Below are 18361 nucleotides of genomic sequence, written 5' to 3'. Positions count from 1 at the left end.
GCATCTTCACTCTCTCAGTGACATTGGGGTGCCCCAAATTACAAATTGTTGTTGCTTTAATAATGCCATTTACATACGTACAGCCCTCCTCCAGAAGGGGCCTCCATATAAGTTCTTATATTCTAAAACCTTGTATAGAATAGATATATTTTTATTTTAAAATCCATCTATATACAAATATGTTTTTCTGTATACAAAAATGAGAAACTTTAGAGGTTCTAATACATAAATGAGCATGAGCAGAAATTCTGTATTTATTTCAGATATGCTGATGCCCACAGTTACACAAGCACAGTGTGCCAGTAATAATATTACTATCTGTATTTAATACTAGGACATTTTGAATGGCAATATGTAACAAACCAAGTATGTCTCATAATCTGCTATTCCAAGAAGACTAATTATAAGCTTGTAACATGCAGCTTGGGATCTATCTGTAATTACCTCACTTCTGATTCAATTACATCTCCTGACTGTAAAATCCCTGATAAACCAGTTTTAATCTATTACTCTCCTTAAGCTAAAATAATCGTGACAACATAATGGCATTAACATTTAAAATTATATTCTTGCATATATAACACAGAACTTTATCCAATACCAAAAGGTATTGAGAATCTATTTAGTCTGCTTTTTTATATTCTGTGAACACAGCAAATTACCATGACTGTACTGTTGCTAAAATATAATTTTAATGTATCCAATTCCTAGAGAGGGTATATCATACAAGAACAAATATTTGCAAAGGTCTGGGTTCACTTCTAATTTCTTGCAAAGAATTATCTCTAATCAGCTGCATATATTTTAGTACCTTGAAGTACTGATGTAAAAGTATGTATTAATTTGTATTTGTAGTTGACTTGCTTTAATAAAATACAGAAAACTTTGCTGTCATTCCTCAGAAAAAGAGTTTTGTGAAGAACAGCTCTATTATTTTTGTATGACTGCTATATATGATAATGTATGATCCAAGTGATTACAGAAGAATTAATCTATACTTACAGCAAGTCTCAGAATTTCACACATAGACGTTTCTTTAGGATGTGTTTTTCCACGGAATGCAGTTCAGCAGCAAATAAACTTAGAGGGAACACCTGGAAAACTTTCAGTGTTGATATGACTACGGGGCACACATCATTATTTTCAGGTCTCAACACTGTAAACCACAAAGCATCAAATAACCTCAAAAAGTAACAGACTGAAGACATCAGTTCACTGCCTCCAGAAATGCAGCACATACAAACAATGAGGGTCAGTGTGACAATTAGCACTGCAAGTGCCATTTACATTCCTTTTTCATTGGTGTTGCAAAACTAGAAAAACCAGCTTTCATTAAAAAAACAAAAAAAAACCCAAAACAACAAAAACAAAACAAAAAAAACACCACCAAAAAACCAAACCAAACCAAACCAAACCAAAAAAAAAAAAAAAAAACAAAACCAAACCAAAAAAAAACCCAACCCAACCAAAAAGGGACCAAAAGTAGCCCTAGGACATAGGAAAAGGCACTACTATACACAAAAAGAACTTGTCAGGACAACAGAAAACCATCTTTCCATGTCTCACGGGCAAGGTAACAAAGTCTCACAGTTGGCCTAAACTGCTTTCTGCTAAAATACCACAGCAAAAATTCTCACCAAGACATTTCTAAATGTTTCTGTAAACACAATGGTTGAACAATACTGAACCACACTAGATAAATATAGTTAACCAGAGTTGAAAGTAATTGTTCTTAAAAAAGTAACAATTTCTAACTACAATTACACATTATTGTCTGATAGGCTCAGTGTAAATAAAACCAAGCCAAATGAAACAAAACCAAAACCACAAACGACCCCCCCAAACCCTACCCTGACATAACAAAGTTTGCTTTAGTCTAAAATGCCGCTGAGTTTCAAAAGTCTTTATCATAGACTGTACAGCTGCAAAAATATACATTAACAACTACAAGATATTTTAGGACAGGAAAGTGTGTTTGAAAATGCAAATATAGTCCAATTTTATACTTTTCTCAGTAAAAACAATTGAGAGAAACTGTGTTGAAGTCAACAAAATAACATTATTAAACCCAACTCTGCTCTTTAAGGCGATCTTCAGTCAAAAGCTTGACACAGAAGCATACAGAAATGTATTAAGTATTTTATCCTAATTTTCCCTTCCCAAAAGACCTCCAGTGTTCCTGAAGATTGATATGGCTTGAGAAGTCTTTATGTTTAGTTCTCACAGAAAAAGTGCAACGATTTTTGGTTTTATGCTATCTCAGCCTTTGTACAAAGGATGCTAAAACCCAAAGGAGAGTGATTTCAGTACTGCCTCGGGCCCTTTCTTTAATGCTGATACAGTTCTAAAAGCCCTGTTTTCATAGGACAGAAGAATCAAGAGAAAAGAAGAGGCACAGGGAAGAAAAAAATAGGTCACAAAAGTGCAGGGAGATGGGGAATGGCAGGGCAGGGAGGACGCAGGACACACAAAACAGAGTCAGGGCCCAGGGCTGGCTGCAACTCCAGTTGTCAGTGCTGCTTCTTCTCCTTCTGTCCTCCCTTCCTGCTCAGCACCTCATCAGGGTGCTCGCCTATCCTCCACCTAAGAACAACCTGAACACTAAGAATAGTTAGAAGAGACAAAGCTGTAAATATTACTTTAAAATTAATAGCTAGAGTGAGTAGCCCGAATATCATGGGCTACCACATGTGGTTTGCAGTTCTGCAAATACAGACTTTCTCTCCCACAGAAACTCCTCCCAGTACCGAGCAGCTTTGCCTAAACAAGGATTTGAGGACTCTGCCACATTACTATAGACCATATCCTCTTTCACTGTATCCAATACAGTAGAACTGGCATCTTCCACCTCTCCTAAAAACCAAGAAGAGAACAGCACAGTGCCTTGGGACATCCACAGAATGTGAGGCAGTCTAAGGGATGGCAGTGGGTTTGTCTGCATCAGCAGAGCTCCTCTGAGTCCTGCCCTGCTGCTCCTGAAGCCTCTTGGGATTCAAGTTCCTTCAGCTCAAAGCTCCCAGTTCCAGGGAGTGTCCCAGTACTGGGACAGCTCCCAGTCCCAGTTCTGCTGCTCCCAGCAGGAGACACCTTCCTGTATTTGTGTATGAAAGCATCAGTCTTGCCCAGGCTAATGGCATAAACACCCTCTGGCAGCAGAGACTCAAAATGTCTGCTGATAATGGGTTCTCCACCTCCCTGTGCCAAGGAGGACGAATTCCCATCCACGCTCGGGGCTGCTCCACTGTCACCATCAGCAGAGGCACCTTCAGCACACCTGGTCAAACCATCCATGGCTTGTGCAGGGGCTGCTCCACTGTCACCATCAGCAGAGGCACCTTCAGCACACCTGGTCAAACCATCCATGGCTTGTGCAGGGGCTGCTCCACTGTCACCATCAGCAGAGGTCTCAGCAGGGTCACCTCCCGCACACCTGGTCAAACCATCCACGCGTCTGTGGAGCTCCTGGCTCAGCAGCAACACCAGGGTCCCTCCAACACGAAGCACTCTGGCAATCACAGGAAAAAGAAAGGTTAGGTGTTGATCCCTCCTGGCACCCCTTTGCTTGTGCAGAACTTTGCCACTGCTGACACTTCAGATGCCACCTACATTCAATGAAACACCTGAGCATGTCACAGCTCAGCTCAGTGAGCTGCATCTCCAAGGGGAATTTAAATCCCAGATCTTCCTACCTCTTTCTAAATGGGAGAACAGGGCCCTGTCCTGACTCCAAAACATTTCTGATGTTAGCAGGGAAGAGGGACTCATTTTTTACCCACCTCAGCATTGTTTCAAGGATTGAAACCATCAAGCCCAGGGTTTTTGGAGATTGCAAAGGAACAGCTTCCCAATGCAGCAAGTGCTGCTCAGATTAGTAGGGTAATTCTGAAACTGGCCCTTCCTTTTGGAAACTTTAAAAGGTCTGCCCTTTCCCTGTTCCACTGATTCTTAATGGCTTGCAAACTCAGGAAGCAGAGGAAAATTAACCACTGTTTGCAATTAATTTTTCTAGGTATATGTCCAAACATTACATGTGGCTTTGAAAGAGGGGGAAAAAAATACTATCCTGACTCAGTTTACAGCAAGTGGTTAGAACAGTTTTACTGGCGAGGCTATCATGGTAATGGCCCCTTTCCTCATCTCCACCTTCCAAAGGGAATATTTTACTTAGGATGGACCAATAGAACAAATAAGGCCAGAAGACAAGCATGGTAAGATTGCCACACCATTCTGGAGCCACACCACCTTCTCCACCACTTCCCACCACATTCCTGCATTGGCTGAGTGAGATCAACACCCACTGAAGAGCAATCCTAGAGAACAGGCTTCTTTTCAGGCAAGAAGTAGAGGGGAAGATGGCTTGACCTCTTTGTTAGAAGCAGCCCAGCTATCACCTTGGCCCAACTCTGCCACCAAATGACACGGTGAGAGATGAAAGAACACACCAAAAACCAGCCCAGGCTGCTAGTGAGGCATTCCTGGACAGCAAGGACAATCCATGCCACTTCTTCTAGTCTGGGATCCTTCCTGCCAAGGCAGGCTGGTCAAAGCTTGGCTGTGACCTCAAAAAGGAAAGACTGATTTTATACAAGAAGGCCTCAGCTGAGAAAGGATTACAGCTTTATTTGCCTGGCCATGATTTAGCTTTGTCCGGGTAGGCCTCTCTTCTTTCTCCTTTCTGCCACGCTTCGGAGTGTGGCTCAGAAACATTTCACCATCGTGCCTTGCAAAGAGCATTTGTGAGCATGGCTCACACAGGATCCTCCCCTGGCAGCTGTGCTGCCATCGGCACTCACCGCTGGTGAGACACAACACAACAGCCTCCAAGGGACAAATAAAGGGCTGAGACTGCCACAGCCTGCAGGGTCACACTACAAAGCTGAAGACTATGGAATAAAGCAGATCTGAAGCTGGCTGAATGCTCAGATCACAAACTGCCATGGCACTTCCATCAAACCCCGAGTGTGTCAAAGGCCACATGTACCTCTCCATTTCCTGGAGAATATCTGGCAGGAGCTGGGCATCACTCGTGGTCTTGAACTTCTTCCCAAATGGAATATCCGAAATAACGCTGTCAAAGCTTTCTGAAGGCAATGGCAGTGCTGCAGAATAAAGGCAGGTCTTTATTTATCTCTGACTTCTGTGTGAAAAATGCACAACAGCTATGCCCCTGTTCCCCCTTCAACACTGCCTGCCAGCTCTGTTTGGGTTATGCAGATTCACATAACCCACATTTTGGGTTATGCAGATTCACAGTTCCTTCTTGTACTTGCCCTCACAAACTCCACCGTGGAGCCACCACCCTTCTGCAGACTGGGAAGAGAAAAATGTGTGGCAGCACTGTTCAGTCTGCAGAGTCTCTGCTCCTGAGGATGTCCGCCTCTGCAGCAAGACTCCCCTATAGGGCACTACATGGTCCCAAATTAACTGCTGCCTCTCAACGCTCAGCACATCTTAAACATGAAAATCATTGAGGAAAACAAAAGAAGAGCTAAGTTTGTGAGCACTTTACTCAGTGCAAATGTTCAAGTGCACAGGTATGAAGGCAAGGAATCGCCCCAAATTCCTCTCCATCCCCCTTTTCTCCTCCCAGGAATCTGGTTATAGCCAGCATCACTTGGATTCTGTCAGAGCTCATGTCCTTGAAGCGTCACCTTAAAGCTTCTGCATCCCAGCTGAGGTCAGCTCCCCTAAGGAAGATGCAGCACTGCACCTGTGGTGATGAAGGTCAGCCACGTGCCAGGCTGAGACCCCTCCTCAGATCCTGGGGGTCCTTCATCCTGTGACAGGCAGTACAGGCCAGGCTGAGAAACTTCCTGGGACCCTGGGGGTCCCTCCATCCCATGCCAGGCTGTGCAGGCCAGGCTGAGACCCCTCCTCAGACCCTGGGGGTCCCTCCATCCCTCAGGGTGCTCCAAACTGACTGGACACAGCCCTGAGCAGACAGCAGGACTAAAGACTCCCAACAGTCCCTCCTCACCTAAACTCTACTGAGATTCTATGCCAACTTTTCTACAACTAGCTGAAGATGCTTCCTGGACAATTCTTGGGTCAACACCTGCAGCACAACAACTGGGTATCAATTTCATTTGCAGATGAAAGGACATTTCACCTACAGCCCTGCTCAAGATATGCAGAAGAAACAGCTTCTGACCAGTGATGAAGACACCAACTTACTCAGTTTAGAAAACCTGACAGTAAAGTACCTATCGTAGAAATCAAAGTCAAACTTTCTACTTATCGTAGAAATCAAAGTCAAACACAGCTTTTAAGTGAGAAATAAACCTACATTTTAATAAAAATTAAATAATATTTCTTACCATTCCATTAAGAAATGGAATATTTATTGGAAATATTTAAATGGAAATATTTATTTCCATTAAGAAATAAATATTGCAAGGTAAAAAAATATGTGCACTTCATCACTCATGCACAGGGAAAAACAGCCAGCTTGCCTGTCATGGATTTCATATAGGCATAATTTAGCCTCAGACTCTGAAGTCCAGAATAAGGTCATGAAATGATTCCCTTCTCTACAGACTAGCTTGTGAATTAAGAGCAAACAGATTCCCTCTTAGAGGAGAAAGGCATCATCATTCAAAATACTCCTACTGCAAAACATGAACAATTCAGCTCAGCTTAATGAGTTCTCACCATTACTCAACCTAGTAAATTTAAACTACAGGCTGCATTTAATTTGGATTTGTCCTGGCTGTGTTCCACTAAGATACAAAGAACTTACGTGGCTCTTACTCTTTGTAGTATTGTGGTGGTAAATCACACATTTACCATGAAGAGAGACAACTACTGTCCATGCCAGACAATAGTAATTTTTATTGTCTTCTGCTGACTCCATTCTTATCAAAGTTCCAGGTGCAGGCAGTAGGGAGGAAGAACAAATAATTATCCCTTCACTAGCATCAGCAGCAGAGTCACCACCCAGGTATTTGTTGGACGTTAGCTCCACAATGTATCACCTCAAGAGAACCTACCTGTACAATCTCAGAAACACAAAAAAAAAAAAAAACACCTGGAAATCCCACAGACATACCTTTCACAGAAGCTTTCAGCAGCTCAATCTTGTCCATGAAGCCTGCAGTTCTGATATTGCCATCTGCACCCTCTAACTGCGAGTCACTTATATCAGCACCCCAGTAACAGGCTTCCTGTCCAGAGACAGAGAAGAGTAATTCTGTTAACACTCGAGATATTTATTTTATAAACCCTTCTCAGAACTGCCTTGTTGCACAGCTCTTGCAAGGCAGCCCCCTTTCTGGGACACCTGCTGTTGTTACACAGAGCATTTCACAATCCAGAGGGTGGAGGAATGGAGGAAGTGTGTGCTGTCTCCATTCAATGTTCAGAAATATTAATGTTCAGAAGTATGTGCTGTCTCCACTCCTTTAATGTTCTGGTCTGCTCAAGACACTTGAAATGCAAATATCAAGAGCATGTCCTAACAGCACGAACCCAGCTAGGTAGAGCCAGCCCCACTGCCCCTAATGCTGACGAGCGTCCCATGACACCGACTCCTCCGACCCCAGGACAAGCTCAGGAAGCTTCATAAGCTTGTGGCTGCCTCACACAAACCCTGCAGTGGGAATCACCAGCTGCACCACCCTGCAGGACATGTTCATCTGGGGGAACCTTTGTACTGGAAGATCGGTTTGGTTTCACCTTCCCAGTCAGCAATGGGCTTTGGCCTAACTGGCAGAGAGAAGACCCTGTCCCACAAGTACCAGTTTCCCTGCAGAGGTCCAGCAGCTGGGACTGGGATACTCACAGGCCACTCCTTGGCAGCCTCCAGCAGGATTGTTCCAAGCCCACACATGGGATCCAGCACAAGGGCACCAGCCTGCAGAAACAGAGGGGTTACTGCATCCCCAGCAAGACAGACTCCTCAGCTAGGACAGAGCCCACAGACGGATGTGCATAATACCACTGAATCCAGCACAGGTTAACAATAACCTCTGGTAATCCCAGGCCAAACTCGCCTGTAAGAGAATATGGTAAAAAGCACCAATAGCTTCACTGCAGACAGCCCTGAGGTGGCAGTCAGGAGGAACTATTACTAGTGGACTGCAGACAGACATTAATTAATCTGTGAAAAGAAGTCACATTTCCTTGGAAAACGACACCAAACAAGGTTTCATTTTCTCATTGTCACTGAACAGCAGCAAAAATCTTGCCACTTAGACATGTACCCGTCCAAGGATTAGCTCTGCTGAGAAGCACCTGGAATTACAGCAGACACCTGGCTGAACTGCAGGTGACAGCACACTCCTCACAGGCATGGCAGACCCTGTCCACATGCACCACAGAATGGGGCACTGAAATCACCCCACCCCTTCCCAGTGAATGAGGAGAATGGGGCACTGAAATCACCCCACTCCCTCCCAATGAATGGGGCATTGAAATCACCCCACTCCTTCCCAGCCCCAGCCCCCATGAGCAGCACCCCCTCCCTTCGTTCAGGACCCATTTCTTGGCAAGGAACTTTCACTGACCCTGATTTCAGCCAGAGATGCCATGGCCCATGCCACTGTTGACCGCAGTCCTGCTGTTTTGATATACTCTCTGTTTGCCAATGGCAGTCTGCAGACAACAAAAAACCAAAATAATTAACTAAAACAACAGCAGAATCACCAGAAAAGCCCATGTAATGTCAAAGAACAAATGAACTGCACAGATCTCCTGAGAGACAGAGAAGTCTGCTTTTAACTATAACTCACTGCCAAGCCTGTTCTGTGTGTTCATTCAAAACCCAGGCAGATCACAAGAATAATTTGAAAACAGTGATTATCAAACCAAAAGATAAATACTCATGGTGGAGAGCAAGATTTACAAATCCTGCCTGCTCTGATACTGCCAGGACAAATCTGGTGGGGAGAATACTTACCTGAAAAGAGGAATCCCCACCACAGAGTGAATGTCATTAAGATGTACAAAGATCTAAAAGAGGACAAAAAAACCAATCCAAATATTTTAAAGTCTCAAACTGATGCAACAATAGCTTTAACTCATTTAAACCAGACACAAATGCTTCTACAAATTTCTGATTTCAGTTTTGAAGAACAAAAATGCACACTATAAACAATAACAATGAACTGGAAGAAATCCCACTAGATGATGTGAATGCCACTTTAAAGATGATTTAATGCTTAATCAAGCTGAAGGGGATTTTGTCAGCCAGGAATCCATCAGCAAGCACTTGAATTCCTAAGGGGGCTTATTTTTTCTTAACACAGCAAGGGAATTTTTAGTTATAAATCCATTTCCTACAAGTGGGAGAATATTATTCCCTGTATACTAGCAACAAAATAAATAAATAAATAAGAAAAAAAAACCAAACCAAAACAAAACTAAAAAAAATCAAACAATCAAACAAAAAACTGAAACCAAAACCCCACAAAAAAACCCACCCAAAAAAAAAAAAACAAAAAAAAAAAAAAAAAACCAAAAACAAACAAAAAACACACAAAGAAACCCCACAAAACAAAAAACACACAAAAAAACCCCAAAACCCAAAAAAACCCCACCAAACAAAACAGATAAAAACAACTAACCCCACCATTATCCCCACTAAGGGGCAATTCAGACAGAAGTTACACATAAATATCATTCCAGAAATGTAGGCAGCTACAAAAAATTGTAGCTCTCTCTCCCATAGAGAGCATCCCAAAAGAAGACTGAGCTCTCCAGCAAGTATTGCACGACTGCAATCCGTGTCCCCAGAAAGCACGGTGAAACAGGAAAAGGGAAACATGATGCTGCTGAAAAATCCCAGTCCTCGGCACCTGAACAGCTTCAGAGAAAAAATCTGGGCAAGAACAGGAGGTGCACATGAGCCTCACCAAAGTTGGACATAGTGCTCAGTGTGGGAAAACCAGTGCCAGGAAATGAACCCAGAGTTTCTACAGGTCTGGGATCTCTCAGCCTCAGAGCTGAGAGCAGCTTCCATATGCCAAGGGCAGGGATGGACAAACATCCCTAGAGAAATGCTCCTTGTCAGGAGCAAGGAGTCCTCTGGGAGGTCTCTGGGGACCAGATGGGGTGCACTAAGGGAGCTGCTTGTCACAGACAGGCCCGGGGCAGGCTCTTCCTTTGGCATTCTCCAGTCCAGCTCCTTGAGAACAGCCCATGCTGCCTGCTTCCTTCCCCTCCAGAGGCCACAGACACCCCATGGCTCAGGTGAGTTCCATGTTCACAGTCAGAGCCCAGCAGCCTGTGAGGTGCTGGATCCTGCAACTCCTCTAGGGATCCTTCCACAGACACCCCATGGCTCAGGTGAGTTCCATTCACAGAGCCCAGCAGTCTGTGAGGTGCTGGATCCTCCTCCTCTGGGGATCCTTCCACAGATGCCCCATGGCTCAGGTGAGTTCCATTCTTACACAGAGCCCAGCAGTCTGTGAGGGTTCTGGATCCTGAAACTCCTCTAGGGATCCTTCCCCTCCCACACAGGCCCCGCAGCCAGGCTGGGTTCATGCCAGAGCTCTGGAAGCCACAAAAACACCAGGGCCACACACATGCGTTGCTCAGCACCACCAGTTGATTTCCAGGTAAATTCAGTAGCAGAAAGACCAGCAGGGAGAGGCTACGGTCCCACGTGCAAAGGGAGCAGGGAACAAAACCAATTGGGGTGATTCTGGAAGCATCCACAGGCACACAAGTAGCCTTACCTCCAGGTCAGGGTCCCGCAGATCAGCATGCCACCCGCACTGCTTCACCAGCGCCGTGCCAATGGCTCTTCCGACCTCCTATGAGGGGGAGAACAGTCACAGCCAGTAAAAAACCACAGAATTTGGGAAACTGCAGAGCACAGCCTTGGATGTGCAACCCTCAGAAATCCCTGGGAAAAGAAAGAGTCTATGCCTAAGAGAGTAACTCACACAATTCACAGCAGAAAAGGTACAACAGGGCAGAGCAGGTGAGTGAGGGGCAAAGCAAACACACCACATGGCAAACAAGCAACACTCAGCTGCAGCAAGAGAGGAGAGGTTGAAGTTCCAGTCCTGACCGAGTTACAACAAAATATTCACTTGAGCTGGACTTGATCCTTGTGGGTCCCATCCAACTCAGAATATTCTGTGACTGCCATCATTTTGGAATTTTTAATCACATGCACAAAATATTTCTGATAGCTCTAAGGCAGATTACCCAACAGAAAACCTGCAAATGCACAACTACACCTCACAGTTTTAATGCTTTCATTACATATAGGAAGCTCTGATTACCTTCAGGGCAGAAGTTCAAACATAGCAGGAATTCAGGCAAACACCCTTGTAGGCAAGCCCATGTGTCTCACCTCACCAAGGTACTAGCTTTAGTAAGAAAAAAATCTAAATTACTGACACCTTCAATTAGGAGACACCTGCCCAGATGGGAAGAGGACTGGGCAGAACAGACCTATGGAGGACTTTATGCCACTACTCTTTCCTAAGGACCAAGCTCCACTTCTCCCAAGACTCATCCCAGGACTGTATTCCTGAAGAATAAATCCTGCCCAATATCCAACCAGAGGCAACTGAAGCTGCAAGTTCTGGCTTCTACCCCATGGTCCAGACTGCCACAACTGAGAGGAGTCTGGCCCCACGGTCCTTACAATGGCCCTTCAAGTACCTGTAAATTATCCAATCACTCCTCAGCCTCCACAGGCCCAGACCTTCAAACTCTTACCTTTGCTTATCCTCAACAAAAGGTATTGATTTGAAAAACATGAAGGATAATAGTGCACAGAAATTAAAAACAGCATTTGTATTTCCACTTGTTTAAGCGGAATGCAGGTTAAGGGCTTTTTGAGAAAATACAGAAAAATCTTACAACAGTTTATTATTCCAGAAGACACAACACAACTGAAATGACAAACAAACTACACACCTCTGTTTACCCTTGCTGAATTCTTTTAAAGCAGGTACCTCAGCGTACCTGTGAAGTCAGTATTCTGGCAATTGCTCCACTGCAACGACAAGACACTCTGAAGCTGAAGCTAAGCTCCTCATTAGCAGCAGGATCCTCTCCACTGCCTCTGGAAGGGAATTCTGAGGAAGGCCTGCTCTCAATCCAGCACTCCTGCCTGCTCATTCTGTCTGGTGCCTCACAGGTCTCTACAGCTCCCACCTGACACTCCTCAGACACAACTGCTCTCACTTGCTCTGTTTTCTGCCTTTTACTTGCAGTATTTGTCTCTTCTTCTGACTTTCTCTTCAGAGCCAATGTGCTTTCTTGAAAGCCATCATCTGTTTTCCTCTTGTGTCCATGAAGCTTTCTCCAAACAGAGATAATATCCAGCCAGTATTTTGGGTCCTCAATGACAAGGCTTTTAATTTCATGAAGCATTTTTCCTGGAAGAAAAAAGCAGATTTGGGTTAAGTACCTCAGCCTTGGCATTCCACTTCCCTAGGAACTGAGAACAGCTGTTCACAGCAGCTGTGTTCAGATTTCATAATGTGTGAATCCAGAATCACAGGCACAGCTGAGTCTCAGCACCCACCAGGAGCCACACAGGCACCCCTCTCATTACCAGCTTTGCACAACGAAGACTAAATCACACCAGGGCTGAATTCTGCACAAGAATTCAGCAGCTGGAGAAAACCAGAGCACCTGTGAGAGTCATTCCCAGGCACAGAGCACCAGCCTACCATGGCACCCTCCACAGAAAGCACTTGGCCCAGGATAAAGCGATGCAGGACACTTTCCCGAATTGAAAGACAGATACAAACATGAATTACTTTGAGTCATCTCAGGCAAAACCAAGTTTATTCTTTCAGAAAGAAAACTTCTGCTTCCCATTCATCACTGTGCTTTCATGTGTGGGTAGTCCTAAGCTAGCCACAAGAGAGGCATGAGGAACAGAGAGGTCAATTCACTTAAATACATCACAGCTGGTCAAGAAAAAAAAAAAAAAATAAAGGCCTTTCCAGTTATCACTTGAAATTTTAGAATCATGATCAAATTTCATCCTCAAAGCTGAAGGTAATCTCCCAAATAGAAATCCACCAGCAGACAGGTATCAATCCATCTAAGTGAAATTCTCACTTAGAGTGAAATTCTCACTCCAACACTGACAGAGCATGACCCAAGCAGCTGAGACTTAGAAGGAAGCTAAGTACGTAAGAGTAAACTGACACAAGATATAGGTTGGGGTTCACTTTGTTTAACAGAAAATAAGACTTATTGTTAAAATAAACACAAAAGATTCAGAACTGATCTTTGGCTTTCGGGAGGAGTGTTCTTCTCTTTTTTTGAGGCCGGGTGGGAGAGAGTCTCTAAAATATACATATACACTTAGTGCCAGCAGAATACAGGCTAGAAGATAGTTATTGAAAGCAATTTAAAAGCCCTTTTCAGGTCAAAAAAATGTTGAAAACACACGTGGGTGAAAGACACTTCCGAATCGATTACTATCAATTAGAACTCCAGCCCCTGGTAAAAAACCAAATACCTCCAATTTTATAACCAGAACTCAAAGCAAGGCTTCCCGTTCCTGCGCAACCGTGTCCGTACCTCTGTTCCCGGACACCGGCAGCGGGCTGTGTTTCTTCAGCAGCAGGAACAGGCGCTCCCCCGAACGCAGCTGCCGCAGCTCACCGGGCCCCGCCGCCGCCCTGAAGAATACTTTTCCCGAGACGCAGTCCACCTCCGGGGAGAACACCCGTCGGACCCGGCCGGGCGGCCCCGGCTGAGCCCTTCCGCAGCCCCGCGGGGCCCCTCCGACCCCGGCCGGCCCCGCGGGCAGCGCAGTCCCGGCCCCCCATGGGTGAGCCCCTCCGACCCCGGCCGGCCCCGCGCGGGGAGCGGCACAACCCGGGCCGTGCTCGCCGGACTCCGGACGGGGAGCTCCCTGCTGAGTCGGACCGCACCGCCCGGGTGGTCACCGGCTCCAGCTCCCCGCTCACCCGGACCGGTCCGCACCGCCCGGGTGATGACCGGCTGCGGTTCCCCGCTCACCCGGACCGGACCGCACCGCCCGGGTGATCATCGGCTCCCCGCTCACCCGGACCGCACCGCCCGGGTGATCATCGGCTCCCCGCTCACCCGGACCGCACCGCCCGGGTGATCACCGGCTCCCCGCTCACCCGGACCGCACCGCCCGGGTGATCACCGGCTCCCCGCTCACCCGGACCGCACCGCCCGGGTGATCACCGGCTCCCCGCTCACCTCGGTGGCGCCGAGCCGCGCCCGCACCTCCCGCGCCAGGAAGGGCTCCAGCCCGCGGCCCGCCGTGCAGAAGAAGCGCCCGGGCTCTGCCGACGACATCTTGGCGGAGCGGGGAGGGGCGGGGCCTGCCCGGGGGCGGGATTTAAAAGCGCCCGGTTTTTGTATTGTTTCCGGATTTATTTTATTTAGCCTGCGGATACTCAACCCGTATGTGCTGTTTGTGCAGGACAAACGCGTTTTCCGTACGGAAATGCTCTGGACACTTGTCACCAGCTATGCAGCAGGGCGGGCTCAGGCACTTCCAATGGCTTTATTCTCTGTACAATTACTCCTGTGTACTGATGACTGTATATAAATAATACAGATACACACAGTATAGTACACACGATTGTTTTCATTGCAAGTTTAGGAGTGAAAAAAAAAACTTTCCATTGTTATTCTACACAAACACTTCAGTAGAATGTTCCAGCTGTTGTTTTGGCATGGCCTGCAACTTCAAAGGAAAAAGGACAGGCAAATATATCTATTCAGAGCTCTAAATTCACTAAGTAGTAAATTACACAAGACAGATACCAGCCAGCAGAATACCGAGGATCTGAATTCAGTACATTAGTGATTCTTCCTCCAAGGAAAAAGAGAAAAATCTTGCAAAAAAGAAAAGCTAGGAGCTTGCATTCTGTAACTAAGATAAATAATGTATGTTACAGCCTTTTCATCAAATGTTTGTAAATAGGTTTACAACTTTAGGCAAAGAAAATAAAGCTCTTGAGTTGGTCCTTGCACCCTTCACACATAAACAGCACTGTAAAGGTGCAAGGACCTCAGCAAGCACCTGCATTTCATGCTCAAAAGCTTCAGCGTGCATTTCGTAGACTTTCTGTATGGTACATACTCTGTTTATTAAGGCTACTGTGCAAAAAAAATTCTCAGCCACAGAGGATGTTTCCGTAATTCTCTAAAAATGAGTAGTAACATTCCTAAAGTTTAGCAGGCCCGTGTGAGATTACTGAAAAAAAATAAATCCTCCTTGTATTTCTCCTCAATGCTGCCCACAGGCCCCGCACCTGCACTGACAGGTGAGAGAACACTGGCAGCAGCCTGCACGGCCAGCCAGGTGTGGAGAAACGTGGGCTGATATGCACTGGGGTTTACTTCAAAATATAGAAACATTTTCAATATAAAAATATAATTATAATATATTTTAATACATAAACATATTAATATATAACATAACATAATATAATATTTTAAAATACACAAACAATTTAAAATGGCACAAAGCTTGGCACAGGTGCATCTGACAGTGCAAACACAAATATATGAGGCACCAACCATTCTGGCCAGATCTATTTTTATGGATCTTGCAATCACTGTCTTCATTTCTTGTTGTCAGATAAATGCTACAGCTTGTCAGCCTGTAAGAAAAATCAAAGTCAAGGTATCAGACCACTGTACTTTCCCTACAATTTATGTTTTGATCTTCCACTCCTGGAGCTGCTTAAATTATTTTATTTTTAAAAACACAAGCATTAATTTTCCTTTTCAAGATTTTAGACTCAATTATAGGTAACAGTTAAAACTGTATAGTGTATTTTGGAACAATAAATATCAGTGTCTGAATATTTTAACATTGAATTTTAATAAGGCCTGTCAGGATCATAGTTATTGCAATTCAGGGACTTAAAAATACAACAAACTTGAAGGCACAGACTGTTCAAATAGTGAAATTAAGCAGATAGAAATCAGCATTCTAATTGTAATTAATTATTTTGCATTTGGACTCTCTTCAAGTTATCTACAGCTTTCTCTTCCAGGCAGTTATGATAGCATTTACAGGGAGATTTGGATTTAAGTTACTGTGAGGGACACAGCTTTTCAACTCTGGCAATTCTTCAGACATTCCAAGTGCTCCACCTGGCATATATTTGCTTTTTCAGGATTTGAGTCATATATTCTGAGTAAATGAGAAAAGAAAAAATGCTGGTTCCTATAAACTGACAGTTAATGAAATGTAGACTGGATGAAGAAACTGGGTTTTTTCCCTACTAGAGTAAAATTAGGCATTAGCAAGTTATAAAACCAGTATATTTGAGGTCAGTGTCCAGAGTTTTGCAATACAAAATGTATTCCTTTACACAGTGGCTCCTGTTTCATTGCATATAGTAAAAAGCTAGCACTGGCATTTACCTCACTTAATTCACAGAATAGACTTAGATTGACACTGCATAACATCCTAATTCGCTCAGTAGATCAAAATAAAAATGAACTAAAAAAATTAAATTAAAAATGAATTAAAAATTCTTAGTTCACTCCCTAGATAAATCCATGCTGCTATTTAAATAACATGCTCTTTCAGCCAAATAGGACAGCGCAGACTTGTTCTGAGAAGTTGCTTTTACCTTGATTGCCAGCTAAATCTGTGTGAGAATTAGTAATTTGGGAATTACTAACGCAGAACAGAGCTTTTATCTAGAGTCTGCAAATGCAATATGCGATCAGAAGGAACTGAAGCATTTGGAGAAGACAGAAACACTCAAGATTCTCATGGAAAAGCTTTCAGCATAAATGTCTGAGAATTACTTATTTAATATTTTTGTGCAGTTGTGTGTATTATTCAACAGACAAGACTCAAATAATGTAAGGTGAATGAAAAAAAAGATAATGAAAGTGTAAATTAGCACCCACCCCCTCTCCATGACGGTAGTTAATAAACAGCCAACAGGTGTGAAAACATTAGATTGTATTGTTCTTACTGAGTTCAGTATATTCAAATACAGAAATATTTTCTGGACTGCTTAAAAGCTTACCCAGGAGCACAAAAATCACCACACAAATCCTGCTCTAAAATGCATAATCTTTAACTATCCAGAAAATTTTACTACAGCAGGTTAAAGTTTCTTCTCTGTGTCCTCTCTAAATAAAATTTAAACATCAAATTAATACAGAAATAGAAGCTTGAGCATAAGCTCATACAATACAAGGGTTCTTCTCATCACCACCATCCACAGGACAGCACAACTAAGTCACAATTGTCCACAATCGTCCACAATCTAATCCACAATTGTCACAACTCAGACCTGAATTTTGGTTTCTGCTGCTGCTAAGTGCACACACACAGTTTTGTCTCTGTGAGCAGGATAAGGCCGATAAATGTATCCTGTTAGACATAAACAATACAACCTAAAGGAATTAGTGAGTCCCTTCAGAAATCCTAAATTAACATTTTAAACTAAACTGAATGCAATTTCTTAAAAATCATGGGCTGAGAGGAATAAGTCTCTTTGTAAGAGTCAGAATTCATTATTACATAAAGGAAACTTCCACACAAAATGAATGATGTCAGTGATGGAAGCACACATCAGCAATCCAAATCCCTGCATGACAGAACATGCCAGTTCACTAATAAAACTGAAGTCGTATCTCAAAGAAACATTTACAGTCATACAAATCCATTACACTAAATCCACGTTCATAATATCCTCACTTAAAAAAAGTCACAGCATAGTATCTAGGGAGTGCATTCAGCTTGTCAATTTTGATTTCAACCATCTAATTCAGACATGGATCAGAAATCTTCTCTACCTGCTATAAAACACAAAGCAAAAAGCAAAGCTCTAGAGAACATGACAAAAGTGTTAATTCTCACTGAAAAGTGATTTAAATAAACTTTAGCCTCATCAGAAAAGTTGGAATTGGGTGGGGGTAGGGAGGAAGAATCAAAATTCGGGGGGAAAAAAACCAAAGAAGTATAATTTAATCTCAGAATGGTTTACCTTGGAACGGACCTTAAAACTTGTCCTGTCCCATCAACCTGCCACGGCAGGGACCCCTTCCACTGTCCCAGGCTGCTCCAAGCCCCGTCCAGCCTGGCCTTGGGCACTTCCAGGGACCCAGGGGCAGCCGCAGCCGCTCTGGGCACCCTGTGCCAGAGCCTGCCACCCTGTCAGGGAAGGATTTCTTCCCGAGATCCCATCCCTGCCCTCTGGCAGAAGGAAGCCATTCCCCTTGTGCTGTCCCTCCAGGCCCGTGTGCCAAGCCTCTCTCCGGCTCTCCCGGAGCCCTGGGAGGGGCTCTGCCTGCTCTTTCTCCTTTCTCCTTTCTCCTTTCTCCTTTCTCCTCCCCTCTCCCCGCTCCGTCTCCGCCCTCAGCGCCCGGTCTCACGGCGCCCCCTGGCGGGCCCCGCGGCGGTGTGCGCATGCGCGGTGCC

At 44.4% G+C, this 18361-nt stretch overlaps 1 protein-coding gene and 1 long non-coding RNA gene across 3 annotated transcripts; both read right to left on the bottom strand.

Annotated features, from left to right (window-relative positions):
- Positions 1-1277: 1277 nt before the first annotated feature.
- THUMPD2 (THUMP domain containing 2) lies at positions 1278-14253 on the bottom strand. Of its 2 annotated transcripts, XM_053958440.1 has the most exons (10): positions 14155-14253; positions 13501-13633; positions 11923-12338; positions 10677-10754; positions 8897-8949; positions 8505-8592; positions 7781-7852; positions 7049-7163; positions 4982-5099; positions 1278-3505 (listed from the first exon to the last, which is right to left on the bottom strand). In XM_053958440.1, the coding sequence occupies exons 1-10, from the start codon at positions 14251-14253 to the stop codon at positions 2941-2943; spliced, it is 1737 nt and encodes a 578-aa protein (XP_053814415.1). In that variant the 3' UTR covers positions 1278-2940. The 2 variants fall into 2 exon arrangements, with proteins under 2 accessions (XP_053814415.1, XP_053814424.1); XM_053958449.1 differs by lacking the exon at positions 13501-13633 and having other exon boundaries at positions 14155-14166.
- Positions 14254-14530: 277 nt separating this feature from the next.
- Positions 14531-18265, bottom strand: LOC128794097 (uncharacterized). The gene is made up of 2 exons (XR_008432987.1): positions 17928-18265; positions 14531-15569 (listed from the first exon to the last, which is right to left on the bottom strand). It is a non-coding gene; the product is annotated as an uncharacterized LOC128794097 (long non-coding RNA).
- Between the last annotated feature and the right edge of the window lie 96 nt (positions 18266-18361).

Source organism: Vidua chalybeata, chromosome 1, assembly GCF_026979565.1.
Source record: "Vidua chalybeata isolate OUT-0048 chromosome 1, bVidCha1 merged haplotype, whole genome shotgun sequence".
Classification (NCBI taxonomy): domain Eukaryota; kingdom Metazoa; phylum Chordata; class Aves; order Passeriformes; family Viduidae; genus Vidua; species Vidua chalybeata.
Note: the sequence above shows the minus strand (reverse complement) of the source record. Positions and strands in the feature narration are given on the sequence as shown.

What these genes read in the sequence shown, in the direction of transcription:
- THUMPD2 (XM_053958440.1), bottom strand. Translation starts at nt 14,253, where the DNA reads ATGTCGTCGGCAGAGCCCGGGCGCTTCTTCTGCACGGCGGGCCGCGGG. An exon ending in CCAGAATACTGACTTCACAG is followed by an intron (nt 10,755 to 11,922) that starts GTACGCTGAGGT and finishes TCCCCCTCATAG; the next exon opens with GAGGTCGGAAGAGCCATTGG. An exon ending in CATCTCTGGCTGAAATCAGG is followed by an intron (nt 7,853 to 8,504) that starts GTCAGTGAAAGT and finishes CTGTTTCTGCAG; the next exon opens with GCTGGTGCCCTTGTGCTGGA.